The 17,357-nt window shown below is 43.6% G+C and overlaps 1 protein-coding gene across 1 annotated transcript in view; it reads right to left on the reverse strand.

Moving 5' to 3' along the window:
- Positions 1-5,936: 5,936 nt before the first annotated feature.
- Positions 5,937-17,357, reverse strand: part of LOC106589070 (fibronectin type III domain-containing protein 5-like) — a 29,693-nt gene continuing 18,272 nt past the window's right edge. Inside the window, exons 4-5 of the mRNA XM_014178748.2 lie at positions 11,538-11,627; positions 5,937-7,754 (exon numbers count right to left, since the gene is read on the reverse strand). Coding sequence (XP_014034223.1) covers positions 7,615-7,754; positions 11,538-11,627 — 230 coding nt within the window. The 3' untranslated portion in view covers positions 5,937-7,614. The remainder of the gene's footprint in view (positions 7,755-11,537; positions 11,628-17,357) is intronic.

Below are 17,357 nucleotides of genomic sequence, written 5' to 3' on the forward strand. Positions count from 1 at the left end.
CTCTCTCTCTCTCTCTCTGTCTCTGTCTCTCTCTCTCTCTCTGTCTCTCTCTCTCTGTCTCTCTCTGTCTCTCTCTCTCTGTCTGTCTGTCTGTCTGTCTGTCTGTCTGTCTGTCTGTCTGTCTGTCTGTCTGTCTGTCTGTCTGTCTGTCTGTCTGTCTGTCTGTCTGTCTGTCTGTCTGTCTGTCTCTCTCTCTGTGTCTGTCTCTGTCTCTCTCTCTCTTTCTCTGTCTGTCTCTCTCTCTGTCACTTGCCAAAAGAAGTAAAGTAGATAATAAACAAAAGTGAAATAAACAATACAAATTAACAGTAAACATTACACTCAAAGAAGTTCCAAAAGAATAAAGACATTTCAGATGTCATAGTATTTCTATATACAGTGTTGTAATGATGTGCAAATAGTTAAAGTACAAAAGGGAAAATAAATAAATATGGGTTGTATTTACAATGGTGTTTGTTCTTCACTGGTTGACCTTTTCTTGTGGCAACAGGTCACACATCTTGTTGCTGTGATGACACACTGTGGTATTTCACCCAGTAGATATGGGAGTTTATCAAAATTGGGTTTGCTTTCAAATTCTTTGTGGATCTGTGTAATCTGAGGGAAATATGTGTCTCTAATATGGTCATACATTGGACAGGAGGTTAGGAAGTGCAGCTCAGTTTCCACCTCATTTTGTGGGCAGTGTGCACATAGCCTGTCTTCTCTTGAGAGCCAGGTCTGCCTACGGCAGCCTTTCTCAATAGCAAGGCTATGCTCACTGAGTCTGTACATAGTCAAAGCTTTCCTTAAGTTTGGGTCAGTCACAGCAGTCAGGTATTCTGACACTGTGTACTCTCTGTTTAGGGCCAAATAGCATTCTAGTTTGCTCAGTTTTTTTGTTGATTCTTTCCAATGTGTCAAGTAATTATCTTTTTGTTTTCTCGTGATTTTGTTGGGTGTTCTCTCTCTCACACTCTCTCTCTCTCTGTCTCTCTCATAGTTTATGCGAGGGGGAGAAAGAGACTTATCAGACCTGGCTGCTGTCACTTCGCCATATGTCTGTTTGGCTTAGAGCAACAACTGTGTGTGTGTTTGTCTAAGCCGATAAACGTCTGCCTTCTTCAAATCAACACACCTACAGTATCATGAAGATGACAGAGGGGAATGAGGGACACTCCTTCCTCACTAAAGAAGGAACCCCTCCACTCCTTCCTCACTAAAGAAATAACCCTCCACTCCTTCCTCACTAAAGAAGGAACCCTCCACTCCTTCCTCACTAAAGAAGTAACCCTCCACTCCTTCCTCACTAAAGAAATAACCCTCCACTCCTTCCTCACTAAAGAAGTAACCCTCCACTCCTTCCTCACTAAAGAAGTAACCCTCCACTCCTTCCTCACTAAAGAAGTAACCCTCCACTCCTTCCTCACTAAAGAAATAACCCTCCACTCCTTCCTCACTAAAGAAGTAACCCTCCACTCCTTCCTCACTAAAGAAGTAACCCTCCACTCCTTCCTCACTAAAGAAGTAACCCTCCACTCCTTCCTCACTAAAGAAGGAACCCTCCACTCCTTCCTCACTAAAGAAGTAACCCTCCACTCCTTCCTCACTAAAGAAGGAACCCTCCACTCCTTCCTCACTAAAGAAGTAACCCTCCACTCCTTCCTCACTCCTTCCTCGCTAAAGAAGGAACCCTCCACTCCTTCCTCACTAAAGAAGTAACCCCTCCACTCCTTCCTCACTCCTTCCTCACTCCTTCCTCACTAAAGAAGGAACCCTCCACTCCTTCCTCACTAAAGAAGTAACCCTCCACTCCTTCCTCACTAAAGGGCCAATCCTAACTACCTGTTAGTGCTACAATTTCACTTCATATTGATGTCAACAGGAGACTTGGTGAAAATGTGTATAAATTAGGATTCACCTCCAAGACTCCTTCACAAGCGGTCCAAACACTGCATTAGAATTGTACACAATATTCTAGACTGAAGGAGAAAAACAATATGAAACAAGCTCTCTGTCATTCAGTGAAGGTTTTACTGTCAAAGGGATTTCAGGAAGGGGCGAGGAAAGGATGACAGAAAGGTTGTCTGTCAGTTTAAGCCCTGAATGGGGATACACAATCACTCACAGATAAGTGAATTAGGTAAACAAAGTTTGTGTGTGTGTGTGTGTGTGTGTGTGTGTGTGTGTGTGTGTGTGTGTGTGTGTGTGTGTGTGGGGTGATTGGCTGGCTGGTTGGGTCAAGTGGTGTTTCTCTGTATAATAGCTGGGGTAATGTAGCACAACGTTGGACATAGTGTGTGATTGGCTGGCCGGCTGGATCAGATGGTGTTTCTCTGTATAATAGCTGGGGTAATGTAGCACAACGTTGGACATAGTGTGTGATTGGCTGGCCGGCTGGATCAGATGGTGTTTCTCTGTATAATAGCTGGGGTAATGTAGCACAACGTTGGACATAGTGTGTGATTGGCTGGCTGGCTGGATCAGATGGTGTTTCTCTGTATAATAGCTGGGGTAATGTAGCACAACGTTGGACATAGTGTGTGATTGGCTGGCTGGCTGGATCAGATGGTGTTTCTCTGTATAATAGCTGGGGTAATGTAGCACAACGTTGGACATAGTGTGTGATTGGCTGGCTGGCTGGATCAGATGGTGTTTCTCTGTATAATAGCTGGGGTAATGTAGCACAACGTTGGACATAGTGTGTGATTGGCTGGCTGGCTGGATCAGATGGTGTTTCTCTGTATAATAGCTGGGGTAATGTAGCACAACGTTGGACATAGTGTGTGATTGGCTGGCTGGCCGGCTGGATCAGATGGTGTTTCTCTGTATAATAGCTGGGGTAATGTAGCACAACGTTGGACATAGTGTGTGATTGGCTGGCTGGCTGGCTGGATCAGATGGTGTTTCTCTGTATAATAGCTGGGGTAATGTAGCACAACGTTGGACATAGTGTGTGATTGGCTGGCTGGCCGGCTGGATCAGATGGTGTTTCTCTGTATAATAGCTGGGGTAATGTAGCACAACGTTGGACATAGTGTGTGATTGGCTGGCTGGCTGGATCAGATGGTGTTTCTCTGTATAATAGCTGGGGTAATGTAGCACAACGTTGGACATAGTGTGTGATTGGCTGGCTGGCCGGCTGGATCAGATGGTGTTTCTCTGTATAATAGCTGGGGTAATGTAGCACAACGTTGGACATAGTGTGGCTGTTTCAAGTCATAATGCATAGATGCCACTGTTGAATAGGTCTCGCTCTCTCTCTCTCTCTCTCTCTCTCTCTCTCTCTTTCTTTTCAGGCGTCATTCTCCCTCCATCTAACATCTCTCCTTCCCTCTTTCTCTCATATTGCTTAAGCTCTAGTTTTCTCAAACAGAATAGTGTTGATGTGGAAGCAGGAGAGGGAGAGAACTGATGAGAAACAGAAGGGAAATAAACTGTGGAGGAAAATAGAGGAATGTGTAAGAAACCATCGGTAGCCTTGTTGCTTTCTCCCCCCTACCCTCTCCTTTCTCCCCCCACCCTCTCCTCTCCCCCCCCACCCTCTCCTCCCCCCCCACCCTCTCCTCTCTCCCCCCCACCCTCTCCTCTCTCCCCTCACCTCCTCCCTCTGCCTCATCCACCTACATCTTATATAAGACGCCCAAGACAAAGTATCGATAGTATCTATTTCTCACCCTCCACTTCCCTCCTTCCTTCCTTCCTCCCCTCCTTTCTTCTCTCCCTCCGTCTCTAATACTCCTCTCTGCCAGCCAGAAATAATTAGCCGTCATTAAAGTAGAGTTATACTGTCTCTGTCAGAGAGGGAGGGAGAGAGGATGAAGGGAGGAATGGAGAGGAGAGGAGGGTGATAAACGAGAGCGAGATGGCTGTCGGGAGAGAGGGGAGGCCAAGAGGGAGAGGTTGATAAACGAGTGTGCAGGACCTGGTGGAGGAGAAAGAGAGGAGAGGGAGATGGTTTCAAGGGAGTATGTGAGGGGAAAAGAGGGCAAAGAGAGAGGGAGGGATGATAAATGAGAGTGAGGGATGGTGATGGGGTGAGGGGAGGTTCCAAGAGGGAGAGAGAGAGGGAGAAGGAAAGTGCAGACATGGAAAAGACAGCAAGATAGATGGATGGAAAGCTGAGACAAGCTGAACGAGGGAATAGAAGGTGAACATAGAGGGAGAGAGAGATGGAAAGAAAGAGAGAGAGGGATGGGTGTTGGGTCGAGGGTTCAGCACGTTAGCCGAATGGATGATGGAGATGGGAAAGTAATGGCCATCTCTCTGACACACCGGGTCTTTAACAGATTTCTGAGATGTTTCCTACTCCCCACACTGCTCAGAGAGAGAGACAGACTTGCTTTGGCAATGTCACCATATGTTTCCCATGCAAATAAAGCCCCTTGAATTGAATTGAGTGTGTGTCACTCCTCTGCTGTTCTCTCTCTCTGTGTGCGTGTGTCTGCGTTTTCCTGTGTGTGTGCTCTCTGTGTGCGAGCGTGCATTTTCCTGTGTGTGTGCTCTCTGTGTGTATGTGTGAGTCTCCCTCTGCTCTGATTTAATGCTCATATCGATCCGGGAGCCAATCAGACTGGATCCCTGTAATGATCCGGGAGCCAATCAGACTGGATCCCTGTAATGATCCGGGAGCCAATCAGACTGGATCCCTGTAATGATCTGGGAGCCAATCAGACTGGAACCCTGTAATGATCCGGGAGCCAATCAGACTGGATCCCTGTAATGATCTGGGAGCCAATCAGACTGGATCGCTGTAAACCCCTGCCTTTAAAGAGGTCAAATACTTCACTTCCAACAATACTATCTGTCAGGTAAAATACTTCACTTCCAACAATACTATCTGTCAGGTAAACTACTTCACTCCAACAATACTATCTGTCAGGTACAATACTTCACTCCAACAATACTATCTGTCAGGCACAATACTTCACTTCCAACAATACTATCTGTCAGGTACAATACTTCACTCCAACAATACTATCTGTCAGGTACAATACTTCACTTCCAACAATACTATCTGTCAGGTAAACTACTTCACTCCAACAATATTATCTGTCAGGTACAATACCTCATTCCAACAATACTATCTGTCAGGTAAACTACTTCACTCCAACAATATTATCTGTCAGGTAAACTACCTCACTCCAACAATACTATCTGTCAGGTAAACTACTTCACTCCAACAATACTATCTGTCAGGTAAAATACTTCACTCCAACAATATTATCTGTCAGGTAAACTACCTCACTCCAACAATACTATCTGTCAGGTACAATACCTCACTCCAACAATACTATCTGTCAGGTAAACTACTTCACTCCAACAATACTATCTGTCAGGTACAATACCTCACTCCAACAATACTATCTGTCAGGTACAATACCTCACTCCAACAATACTATCTGTCAGGTAAACTACTTCACTCCAACAATATTATCTGTCAGGTACAATACCTCATTCCAACAATACTATCTGTCAGGTAAAATACTTCACTCCAACAATATTATCTGTCAGATGTTTTCGTAACTCTTGAGTCCATAAATTCCTCATCTGTTGGGTAGAGAAATCGATGAATGAAAAAAACAGGGCCAGACTGGCATTGCACGATGGTCAAAAGTAATGCATTACATAGGGGATAGGGTGTAGGGGATAGGGTGTAGGGGATAGGGTGTAGGGTGTAGGGGATAGGGTGTAGGGGATATGGGTGTAGGGGATAGGGTGTAGGGGATAGGGTGTAGGGGATATGGGTGTAGGGGATATGGGTGTAGGGGATATGGGTGTAGGGTGTAGGGGATAGGGTTAAGGGATAGGGTGTAGGGGATAGGGAATAGGGTGTAGGGAATAGAGGACATGGGTGTAGGGAATAGGGTGTAGGGGGTATGGGTGTAGGGGATATGGGTGTAGGGAATAGGGTGTAGGGGATAGGGATAGGGGATAGGGAATAGGGAATAGGGTGTAGGGGATATGGGTGTAGGGAATATGGGGTAGGGAGTAGGGTGTAGAGGATATGGGTGTAGGGAATAGGGTGTAGAGGATATGGGTGTAGGGGATATGGGTGTAGGGAATAGGGTGTAGGGAATAGGGTGTAGGGGATATGGGTGTAGGGGATATGGGTGTAGGGGATATGGGTGTAGGGGATATGGGTGTAGAGGATATGGGTGTAGAGGATATGGGTGTAGAGGATATGGGTGTAGAGGATATGGGTGTAGGGGATATGGGTGTAGGGGATATGGGTGTAGGGGATATGGGTGTAGGGGATATGGGTGTAGGGGATATGGGTGTAGGGGATATGGGTGTAGAGGATATGGGTGTAGAGGATATGGGTGTAGGGGATATGGGTGTAGAGGATATGGGTGTAGGGAACAGGGTGTAGGGAACAGGGGGCCATCTTCTCCAGCCGGTCTTCTCTCTGACCCTGATATATGCTGTAATAAAAACTGTGTCAGATTTGATCCTTCAGAATGGATACTGTAGGAGGACATAAACTAACAAGGTCAACACGGTTTCAGCCCAGGAAGAGAGACAGAAGGAGGGGAAGTCATTTTCCTTATGAGTCAGAGGCTAGGGTTTAGGAGGGGCTCTAAAACATCGTCATATTCTTAATAATGACTTAATGATGATTATCATAATGTTTATTATAGTATTCTACACTGTACAGCTATGTGTTCAGAGATAGAGAGTAGAGATAGTGATCTAGGGAGGGAGGGAGGGAGAGAGAGAGATGGGGGAGACAGAGGGAGGGAGGGAGATAGAAAGAGACAGAGATGCTCCTTGTCCAGAAACAATCACGAGCCTCTTCCCTCTAGACATCTGTTACGATCTGAAATTATTTTTGATAGGTTGAAGCAATATGATAATAACTTTACCTGGCCCTCTGATAGTCTAGCTGGAACTTTCCACCATATTGCTCACACCTGTCAATTCCCACGGGGGACCAGTACGGGGAAAAAAAATGTATGAAATGTATGCATTCACTACTTTATACAAGTCACTCTGGATAAGAGCGTCTGCTAAATGACCAAAATGTTAAATGTAAATGTAATTCCTCTCTATTCATAAAGCATCTCAGGGTGGGAGTGCTGATCTATGATCAGGTTCTCCCGTGTCCATTTAACTTTATGCATTATAATCTGAAAGGCACAACCCTAGACGCTGACCCAAGATCAGCGTCTCGGGGCAGATTCACCCTACACCTCTTCAGTCTCCCCACTCTGGGTGGTAGGTGGTTGTGGTCCATCGTGGGCTGTGCTGCTGGGCTTCTGGGATTGGCTGGGCTGGGTTCCTGGTGCGGGGCTGTGCTGCTGGGATTGGCTGGGCTGGGTTCCTGGTGCTGGGCTGTGCTGCTGGGATTGGCTAGGCTGGGTTCCTGGTGCGGGGCTGTGCTGTAGTCTGAGGTTTCTGATTTGTGGAGGAGATGGTGTCAGGGGTCTTAGCTCGGAGCTGGAGAGCTCATCATCATCGTAGTGGTGATCGTCATGTTGCAGATACAAGGACACGCACACTTCAGGAGAAGTATGAAGAATCAGGATGCAGCCCTAGGTATGACGGTTCTGGTTGGCTGTGTAGCCTCACCTGTCCTGAGGAATAGGATTAGAGGTTATTGCCATATAGGTGAGTGGCCAGTGGGGGCTGGTTTCAGACGTTGCTGCGCAGCAGCCCCCCCTGTGGGTGTTCTGGCGTACTGCACTCTGAAGAGGTCTTGGCTTTGTCCTTGTTGTTGTTGGGCTCGTTGTCTTTTATGATGTCATACTGACGACAGAACAGGAGGATCACACCTGAGGGAGGGAGGGAGGGAGGGGAAGAAAAAGATGAGTGAGTTATGAAACAAAGGCTCCTTTATTTCACTGTCTGTGAAATGACTGACAGGGAGAGAGACAAAGAGAGAGAGACAAAGAGAGACAGAGAGGGAAAGAGAGAGAGAGAGAGAGAGAGAGAGAAAGACAGCGAGACAAAGAGAGACAGACAGAGAGGGAGAGAGAGAGAGCGAGGGGGGAGAGAAAGAGAGAGAGAGACAAAGACAGAGAGAGAGTAAGATGGAGAGAGAGACAGAGAGACAAAGAGAGACAGAGAGATCTAAGAGACTAGGCAAGAAGGGCCTTCTACGCCATCAAAAAGAATGTAAAACTAAACATCCCAATTAGGATCTGGCAAAAAATACTTAAAACAGTTATAGAACACATTGCCCTCTATGGTTGTGAGGTCTGGTTTCCACTCACCTACCTAGAATTCACAAAATGGAACAAACACTCAATTGAGACTGCTTGCAGAATTCTGATAAACTCCCAGATCCGGTGAAATACCACAGTGTGCAGTCACAGCAGCAAGATTTGTGTTCCGTTGCTATGAGAAAAGGACAACCAGTGTGTCACAAAAAACCCCATCTTCATCTGTTTCTTTTTTTTCTTCCTTTCATACATTCTCTCTCTCTCTCTCTCTCTCTCTCTCTCTCTCTCTCTCTCTCTCTCTCTCTCTCTCTCCTCTCTCTCTCTCTCTCTCTCTCCTCTCTCTCCTCTCTCTCCTCTCTCTCCTCTCTCTCTCTCTCTCTCTCTCTCTCTCTCTCTCTCTCTCTCTCTCTCTCTCTCTCTCTCTCTCTCTCTCTCTCTCTCTCTCTCTCTCTCTCTCTCTCTCTCTCTCTCTCTCTCTCTCTCGCCCTTTATGGTTGTGAGGTCTGGCGTTCGCTCAGAAAAGAGCCGTTCAATTCTACAACCACCTAAAAGGAAGCGATTCCCAAACCTTCCTTAACAAAGCCATCACCTACAGAGAGATGAACCTGGAGAAGAGTCCCCTAAGCAAGCTGGTCCTGGGGCTCTGTTCACAAACACAAACAGACCCCACAGAGCCCCAGGACAGCAACACAATTAGACCCAACCAAATCATGAGAAAACAAAAATATAATTACTTGACACATTGGGAAGAATCAACAAAAAAACAGAGCAAACTAGAATTCTATTTGTCCCTAAACAGAGAGTACACAGTGGCAGAATACCAAACCACTGTGACTGACCCAAACTTAAGGAAAGCTTTGACTATGTACAGACTCAGTGAGCATAGCCTTGCTATTGAGAAAGGCCGCCGTAGGCAGACCTGGCTCTCAAGAGAAGACAGGCTATGTGCACACTGCCCACAAAATGAGGTGGAAACTGAGCTGCACTTCCTAACCTCTTGTCAAATGTATGACCATATTAGAGACACATATTTCCCTCAGATTACACAGATCCACAAAGAATTAGAAAACAAATCCAATTCTGATTCAACTCCCATATGTACTGGGTAAAACACCACAGTGTTGCATCACAGCAGCAAGATTTGTGACCTGCCACAAGAAAAGGGCAACCAGTGAAGAACAAACACCATTGTAAATACAACCTATAATTATATTTATTTGTACTATAACTGTTTGCACATCGTTACTACACTGTATGTAGACATAATATGACATTTGTAATGTCTTTATTCTTTTGGAACTTTTGTGAGTGTAATGTTTACTGTTTATTATCTACTTCACTTGCTCTGGCAATGTTAACATATGCTTCCATGCCAATAAAAACCCCTTAAATTGAAATTTGAATTGAGAGAGCGAGAGGGAACGAAAGAGGGATGAATCCCCTCTCCTCTCCACTATTCTCAGTCCTACTGTAGCTACAGAGCGCTGCTATCTGTCTGTCTGTCTGTCTGTCTGTCTGTCTGTCTGTCTGTCTGTCTGTCTGTCTGTCTGTCTGTCTGTCTGTCTGTCTGTCTGTCTGTCTGTCTGTCTGTCTGTCTGTCTGTCTGTCTGTCTGTCTGCTTGTCTGTCTGCCTGTCTGTAATCATGTCTGTCTGTCTCTGTTTGTCTGCCTGTATGTCTGTCTGCCTGTCTGTAATCATGTCTGTCTATCTGCCTGTATGTCTGTCTGCCTGTATGTTTGTCTGCCTGTATGTCTGTCTGTCTGTAATCTGTTTTTGCCACCATCTACCAGTGCTCATCTCAAACAAAAATCAAAGCATGATGGGGAATCTGTCTGGGATTACTATCGCCCCACAGATCCAATTAAAAAACCAAGGCAACTCTCGCTCTGTGTATGTTTTCCCCCTCCCCCTTCTTTCTAATTCTTCTCTTCTCCTCATATCCCATGTCTTGTTTTCCCTCCCCTCTTCTCCTCATATTCCATGTCTTGTTTTCCCTCTCTCCCTTTCTCTCATTCTTGCTCTCACTTTTTCTTACCACCACTCTTTTTTTCTCTGTCTTCCATCTCTTTCTTTACCTCTCTCTCTCTCCACTCTTCATTTCACTCTCTCGTTCTTGCGCTCTCTGTCTTTTCCACCAATCTTTTTCCTTCGTATTTTTTCATTTTTATCTAGCTGGGTAGTTGTGGACTCCATGTGTGAGTAATAGAGATTCATCCAGTAGCGGTAGAGAGTAGGCTGTATGCATTCATAGCAGAGTGTGTAGATAAAACTGAGTGGTACACTACAAAGCAGGATCAAGGAGATAGTTATATCAGAATATTTAGACTAGTTAGCTGACTGTTTATTTTCTAGAAAGAAAAGCTGGAAAAGGGAATGGTCGAATCGATTCAACACATGAAAACACAAACGATATTTAACTTTAGCTTTTTTAATGAACCAGAAAATCGATAGTTATTTCTGGTTGCTTATCAAAGTCAGCCGGACAACTCATTGATCCTGCTTTTTAGTTTATATCTCTAGTGATTTTTAGTTTATATATATGGTGATTTTTTTGTTCATATCTGGTGATTTTTAGTTTCTATCTCTGGTGATTTTTAGTTCATATCTGGTGATTTTTAGTTCATATCTGGTGATTTTTAGTTCATATCTGGTGATTTTTAGTTCATATCTGGTGATTTTTTTTTTATATATCTCTGGTGATTTTTAGTTCATATCTGGTGATTTTTATTATTTATTTTTGTTCAATCTCTGGTGATTTTTAGTTCATATCTGGTGATTTTTAGTTCATATCTCTGTGGATTTTTAGTTCATATCTCTGGTGATTTTTAGTTCATATCTGGTGATTTTTAGTTCATATCTCTGGTGATTTTTAGTTCATATCTGGTGATTTTTAGTTCATCTCTGGTGATTTTTAGTTCATATCTCTGATGATTTTTAGTTCATATCTCTGGTGATTTTTAGTTCATATCTGGTGATTTTTAGTTCATATCTCAGGTGATTTTTAGTATATATCTCTAGTGCTTGTTAGTCTAGGATAAAATTAAATCAACAACAAAGTGCCATATGTGTGTTAACATTGTGTTTTGGTTGTATTATGGTTCTGTTAGCGTTGTGTTACGGTTGTGTTAACAGTGTTGTTACGGTTGTGTTAACGGTTGTGTTAACGTTGTGATATGGTTCTGTTACCGTTGTGTTAATGTTGTGATATGGTTGTGTTAACGTTGTGATATGGTTGTGTTAACGTTTCTGTTAAACTTATGTTTGAAGTTGTAGTCATGGTTGTATAAGGTTCTCTTCCAGTCCACATGATGCATGAATGTGGTTGTGTTGCGTTGTGTTGTGGTTGTTTAATGGTTGTGTAGGTCCTACCGGTTGAATTATGGTTGAGTTACCTGCCCACATGACGAGCACCACTACGATGATGATGAGCTCTCCAACTCTGAGCTGAACTGCCTGTTCCATCTCCTCTCTGTTCACCTCGTCTGGAGAGAGGAAACACACTTATATTGTAGGTACTGTACAAACCACACAAACACCTACTTTATCACACATCTCATCTGGAGAAGAAAGGGAAGACATGACAACATCCACGACATATTGGAAATGAGATGTTGTAATCCGTGCAACCAGGCCAAATCAAACTTGTTTTTTAGGAAGAGCTGCGAGACATCCTCACACCACCAGCAGTCTTTTGAAGTCTCCTACTCTGTTTCCCCACAGCCATGTCCTGACCTAGGCTAATTAACATGTCGTTAGGATGAGGCTGATGATGATACCTCTGAGGACAGAGAGAGCGGATTGGTTCCAAACTGAAATCTCTCTGCTCTATTTCCTGCTCTTTTGCCATGACCATAATGTTGACATCTATCCAGTCCTTTCAGATCTGTAAACACCAAAGGGGAAACATCTACGGCTGAAATGGGATGGGAGCAAAACCTGGGTCTCAAACAGGAGTCATGATTGATCTGTGAAAGTTCAGAGCCTTGTCAGTCAGAGGAGCCTCTCTATGTCAGAGCCTCCTGAGTTAAGTTCCCTTCAAAGGGTGAGAGCCCATCAAGGACCTGGTATTAAGAACCCTTAGATATCACCCTGAATGGCACTTTAAAGAGTGAGTGAGAGTTGGATTTCAGCAGACAGATGGCAGACTGAATGACGCTAGATACCCAGTGTCCCTGTGGTCATCAGTAGACAGACACACAGTCTACTGCAGGAGTTGAGAGTGATGGGAGAGGGAGAGAGAGAGAGAGAGAGAGAGAGAGAGAGAGAAAATACAGTGGCTTGTGAAAGTATTCAGCCCCCTTGCCATTTTTCCTATTTTGTTGCCTTACAACCTGGAATTAAAATATATTTTTTTTTTGGGGGGGGGGTTTGTATCATTTGATTTACACAACATGCCTACCACTTTGAAGATGCAAAATATTTTTTTATTGTGAAACAAACAAGAAATAAGACAAAAAACTACAAACTTGAGCGTGCATAACTATTCACCCCCCCAAAACTGCTCCAGCTCCTTCAAGTTGGATGGGTTCCGCTGGTGTACAGCTATACCACAGATTCTCTATTGGATTGAGGTCTGGGCTTTGACTAGGCCAGTCCAATACATTTACATGTTTCAGCTTAAACCACTTGAGTGTTGCTTTAGCAGTATGCTTAGGGCCATTGTCCTGCTGGAAGTTGAACCTCCGTCCCAGTCTCAAATCTCTTGAAGACTGAAACAGGTTTCCCTCAAGAATTTACTTGTATTTAGCGCCATCCATCATTCCTTCAATTCTGACCAGTTTCACAGTCCCTGCCGATGGAAAAACATCCCCACAGCATGATGCTGCTACCACCATGCTTCACTGTGGGGATGGTGTTCTCGGGGTGATGGGAGGTGTTGAATTTGCGCCAGACATAGCGTTTTCCTTGATGGCCAAAAAGCTACATTTTAGTCTCATCTGACCAGAGTACCTTCTTTCATATATGTTTGGGGAGTCTCCCACATGGCTTTGGCGAACACCAAACGTGTTTGCTTATTTTTTTTCTTTAAGCAATGGCTTTTATCTGGCCACTCTTCCGTAAAGCCCAACTCTGTGGAGTGTACGGCTTAAAGTGGTCCTATGGACAGATACTCCAATCTCCGCTGTGGAGCTTTGCAGCTCCTTCAGGGTAATCTTTGGTCTCTTTGTTGCCTCTCTGATTAATGCCCTCCTTGCCTGGTCTGTGAGTTTTGGTGGGCGGCCCTCTCTTGGCAGGTTTGTTGTGGTGCCATATTCTTTCCATTTTTTAATAATGGATTTAATGGTGCTCCGTGGGATGTTCAAAGTTTCTGATATTTTTTTATAACCCAACCCTCATCTGTACTTCTCTGGTGATTTTGTCCCTGATCTGTTTGGAGAGCTCCTTGGTCTTCATGGTGCCGCTTGCTTGGTGGAGCCCCTTGCTTAGAGGAGTTGCAGACTCTGGGGCCTTTCAGAACAGGTGTACATATACACTGAGATCATGTGACAGATCATGTGACACTTAGATTGCACACAGGTGGACTTTATTTAGCTAATTATGTGACTTCTGGAGGTAATTGGTTGCACAAGATCTTATTTAGTGGCTTCATACCAAAGCGGATGAATATATATTCACGCACAACTTTTCCGTTTAAAATTTTGTGAAACAAGTTATTTTTTTCATTTCACTTCACCAATTTGGACTATGTCTATTACATGGAATCCAAATAAAAATATATTTAAATTACAGTTTGTAATGCAACAAAATAGGAAAAATGCCAAGGGGGTGAATCATTTTGCAAGGCACTGTAGACAGTATTAGGGTTGTGTTGTACTGGTGGTTATATAAACCAGATGGTAATAGGGTTGTGTTGTACTGGTGGTTATATAAACCAGATGGTAATAGGGTTGTGTTGTACTGGTGGTTATATAAACCAGATGGTAATAGGGTTGTGTTGTACTGGTGGTTATATAAACCAGATGGTAATAGGGTTGTGTTGTACTGGTGGTTATATAAACCAGATGGTAATAGGGTTGTGTTGTACTGGTGGTTATATAAACCAGATGGTAATAGGGTTGTGTTGTACTGGTGGTTATATAAACCAGATGGTAATAGGGTTGTGTTGTACTGGTGGTTATATAAACCAGATGGTAATAGGGTTGTGTTGTACTGGTGGGCATATCAAATCAAAGTTGATTTGTCACGTGCGCCGAATACAACAGGTGTAGTAGACCTTACAGTGAAATGCTGAATACAACAGGTGTAGTAGACCTCACAGTGAAATGCTGAATACAACAGGTGTAGTAGACCTTACAGTGAAATGCTGAATACAACAGGTGTAGTAGACCTTACAGTGAAATGCTGAATACAACAGGTGTAGTAGACCTTACAGTGAGATGCTGAATACAACAGGTGTAGTAGACCTTACAGTGAAATGCTGAATACAACAGGTGTAGTAGACCTCACAGTGAAATGCTGAATACAACAGGTGTAGTAGACCTTACAGTGAAATGCCGAATACACCAGGTGTAGTAGACCTCACAGTGAAATGCTGAATACAACAGGTGTAGTAGACCTCACAGTGAAATGCCGAATACAACAGGTGTAGTAGACCTCACAGTGAAATGCTGAATACAACAGGTGTAGTAGACCTCACAGTGAAATGCTGAATACAACAGGTGTAGTAGACCTTACAGTGAAATGCTGAATACAACAGGTGTAGTAGACCTCACAGTGAAATGCCGAATACAACAGGTGTAGTAGACCTTACAGTGAAATGCTGAATACAACAGGTGTAGTAGACCTCACAGTGAAATGCCGAATACAACAGGTGTAGTAGACCTTACAGTGAAATGCTGAATACAACAGGTGTAGTAGACCTCACAGTGAAATGCTGAATACAACAGGTGTAGACCTTACAGTGAAATGCTGAATACAACAGGTGTAGTAGACCTTACAGTGAAATGCTTACTTACTGGCTCTAACCAACAGTGCAAAAAAGGTATTAGGTGAACGATAGGTAGGTATAGAAATACAAACAACAGTAAAAAGACAGTGAAAAATAACAGTAGCGAGGCTATATACAGTAGCGAGGCTATATACAGTAGAGAGGCTATAACAGTAGAGAGGCTATATACTGTAGAGAGGTTATATACAGTAGAGAGGTTATATACAGTAGAGAGGCTATATACAGTAGAGAGGTTATATACAGTAGAGAGGCTATATACAGTAGAGAGGTTATATACAGCAGAGAGGCTATAAACAGTAGAGAGGCTATAACAGTAGAGAGGTTATAACAGTAGAGGTTATATACAGTAGAGAGGTTATAACAGTAGAGAGGTTATATACAGTAGAGAGGCTATAACAGCAGAGAGGCTATATACAGTAGAGAGGCTATATACAGTAGAGAGGCTATATACAGTAGCGAGGTTATATACAGTAGAGAGGCTATATACAGTAGAGAGGTTATATACAGTAGAGAGGCTATATACAGTAGAGAGGCTATATACAGTAGAGAGGCTATATACAGTAGAGAGGCTATATACACTAGAGAGGCTATATACAGTAGAGAGGCTATAACAGCAGAGAGGCTATATACAGTAGAGGTTATATACAGTAGAGAGGTTATATACAGTAGAGAGGCTATATACAGTAGAGAGGCTATAACAGCAGAGAGGTTATATACAGTAGAGAGGCTATAACAGCAGAGAGGTTATATACAGTAGAGAGGCTATATACAGTAGAGAGGTTATATACAGTAGAGAGGTTATATACAGTAGAGAGGCTATATACAGTAGAGAGGCTATATACAGTAGAGAGGTTATATACAGTAGAGAGGTTATATACAGTAGAGAGGTTATATACAGTAGAGAGGCTATAACAGCAGAGAGGCTATATACAGTTGAGGGGCTATATACAGTAGAGAGGTTATATACAGTAGAGAGGCTATAACAGTAGCGAGGCTATATACAGTAGAGAGGTTATATACAGTAGAGAGGCTATATACAGTAGCGAGGCTATATACAGTAGAGAGGCTATATACAGTAGAGAGGCTATATACAGTAGCGAGGCTATATACAGTAGAGAGGCTATAACAGTAGCGAGGCTATATACAGTAGAGAGGTTATAACAGTAGCGAGGCTACATACAGACACCGGTTAGTCAGGCTGATTGAGGTAGTATGTACATGTAGATATGGTTAAAGTGACTGTGCATATATGATGAACAGAGAGTAGCAGTAGCGTAAAAGAGAGGTTGGCGGGTGGTGGGTGGGACACAATGCAGTTAGCCCGGTTAGCCAATGTGCGGGAGCACTGTTTGGTCGGCACAATTGAAGTAGTATGTACATGAATGTATAGATAAAGTGATGGTGATAGGGTTGTGTTGTACTGTTCGTCATAAGACCCAGATGGTGATAGGGTTGTGTTGTACTGTTCGTTATAAGACCCAGATGGTGATAGGGTTGTGTTGTACTGTTCGTTATAAGACCCAGATGGTGATAGGGTTGTGTTGTACTGTTCGTCATAAGACCCAGATGGTGATAGGGTTGTGTTGTACTGTTCGTTATGAGACCCAGATGGTGATAGGGTTGTGTTGTACTGTTCGTTATAAGACCCAGATGGTGATAGGGTTGTGTTGTACTGTTCGTCATAAGACCCAGATGGTGATAGGGTTGTGTTGTACTGTTCGTTATAAGACCCAGATGGTGATAGGGTTGTGTTGTACTGTTCGTCATAAGACCCAGATGGTGATAGGGTTGTGTTGTACTGTTCGTCATAAGACCCAGATGGTGATAGGGTTGTGTTGTACTGTTCGTTATGAGACCCAGATGGTGATAGGGTTGTGTTGTACTGTTCGTTATAAGACCCAGATGGTGATAGGGTTGTGTTGTACTGTTCGTCATAAGACCCAGATGGTGATAGGGTTGTGTTGTACTGTTCGTTATGAGACCCAGATGGTGATAGGGTTGTGTTGTACTGTTCGTCATAAGACCCAGATGGTGATAGGGTTGTGTTGATTCATAGGAAGGACGGGAACATATTGACGTGTGTGTGTGTGTGTGTGTGTGTGTGTGTGTGTGTGTGTGTGTGTGTGTGTGTGTGTGTGTGTGTGTGTGTGTGTGTGTGTGTGTGTGTGTGTGTGTGTGTGTGTGTGTGTGTGTGTGTGTGTGTGTGTGTTGATTTATAGTGGAGAGAGGAGATAGAGACGTAGTAATGAGTGGTAATTTAATC

This window comes from Salmo salar, chromosome ssa27 (assembly GCF_905237065.1).
Source record: "Salmo salar chromosome ssa27, Ssal_v3.1, whole genome shotgun sequence".
Taxonomy (NCBI): Eukaryota; Metazoa; Chordata; class Actinopteri; order Salmoniformes; family Salmonidae; genus Salmo; species Salmo salar.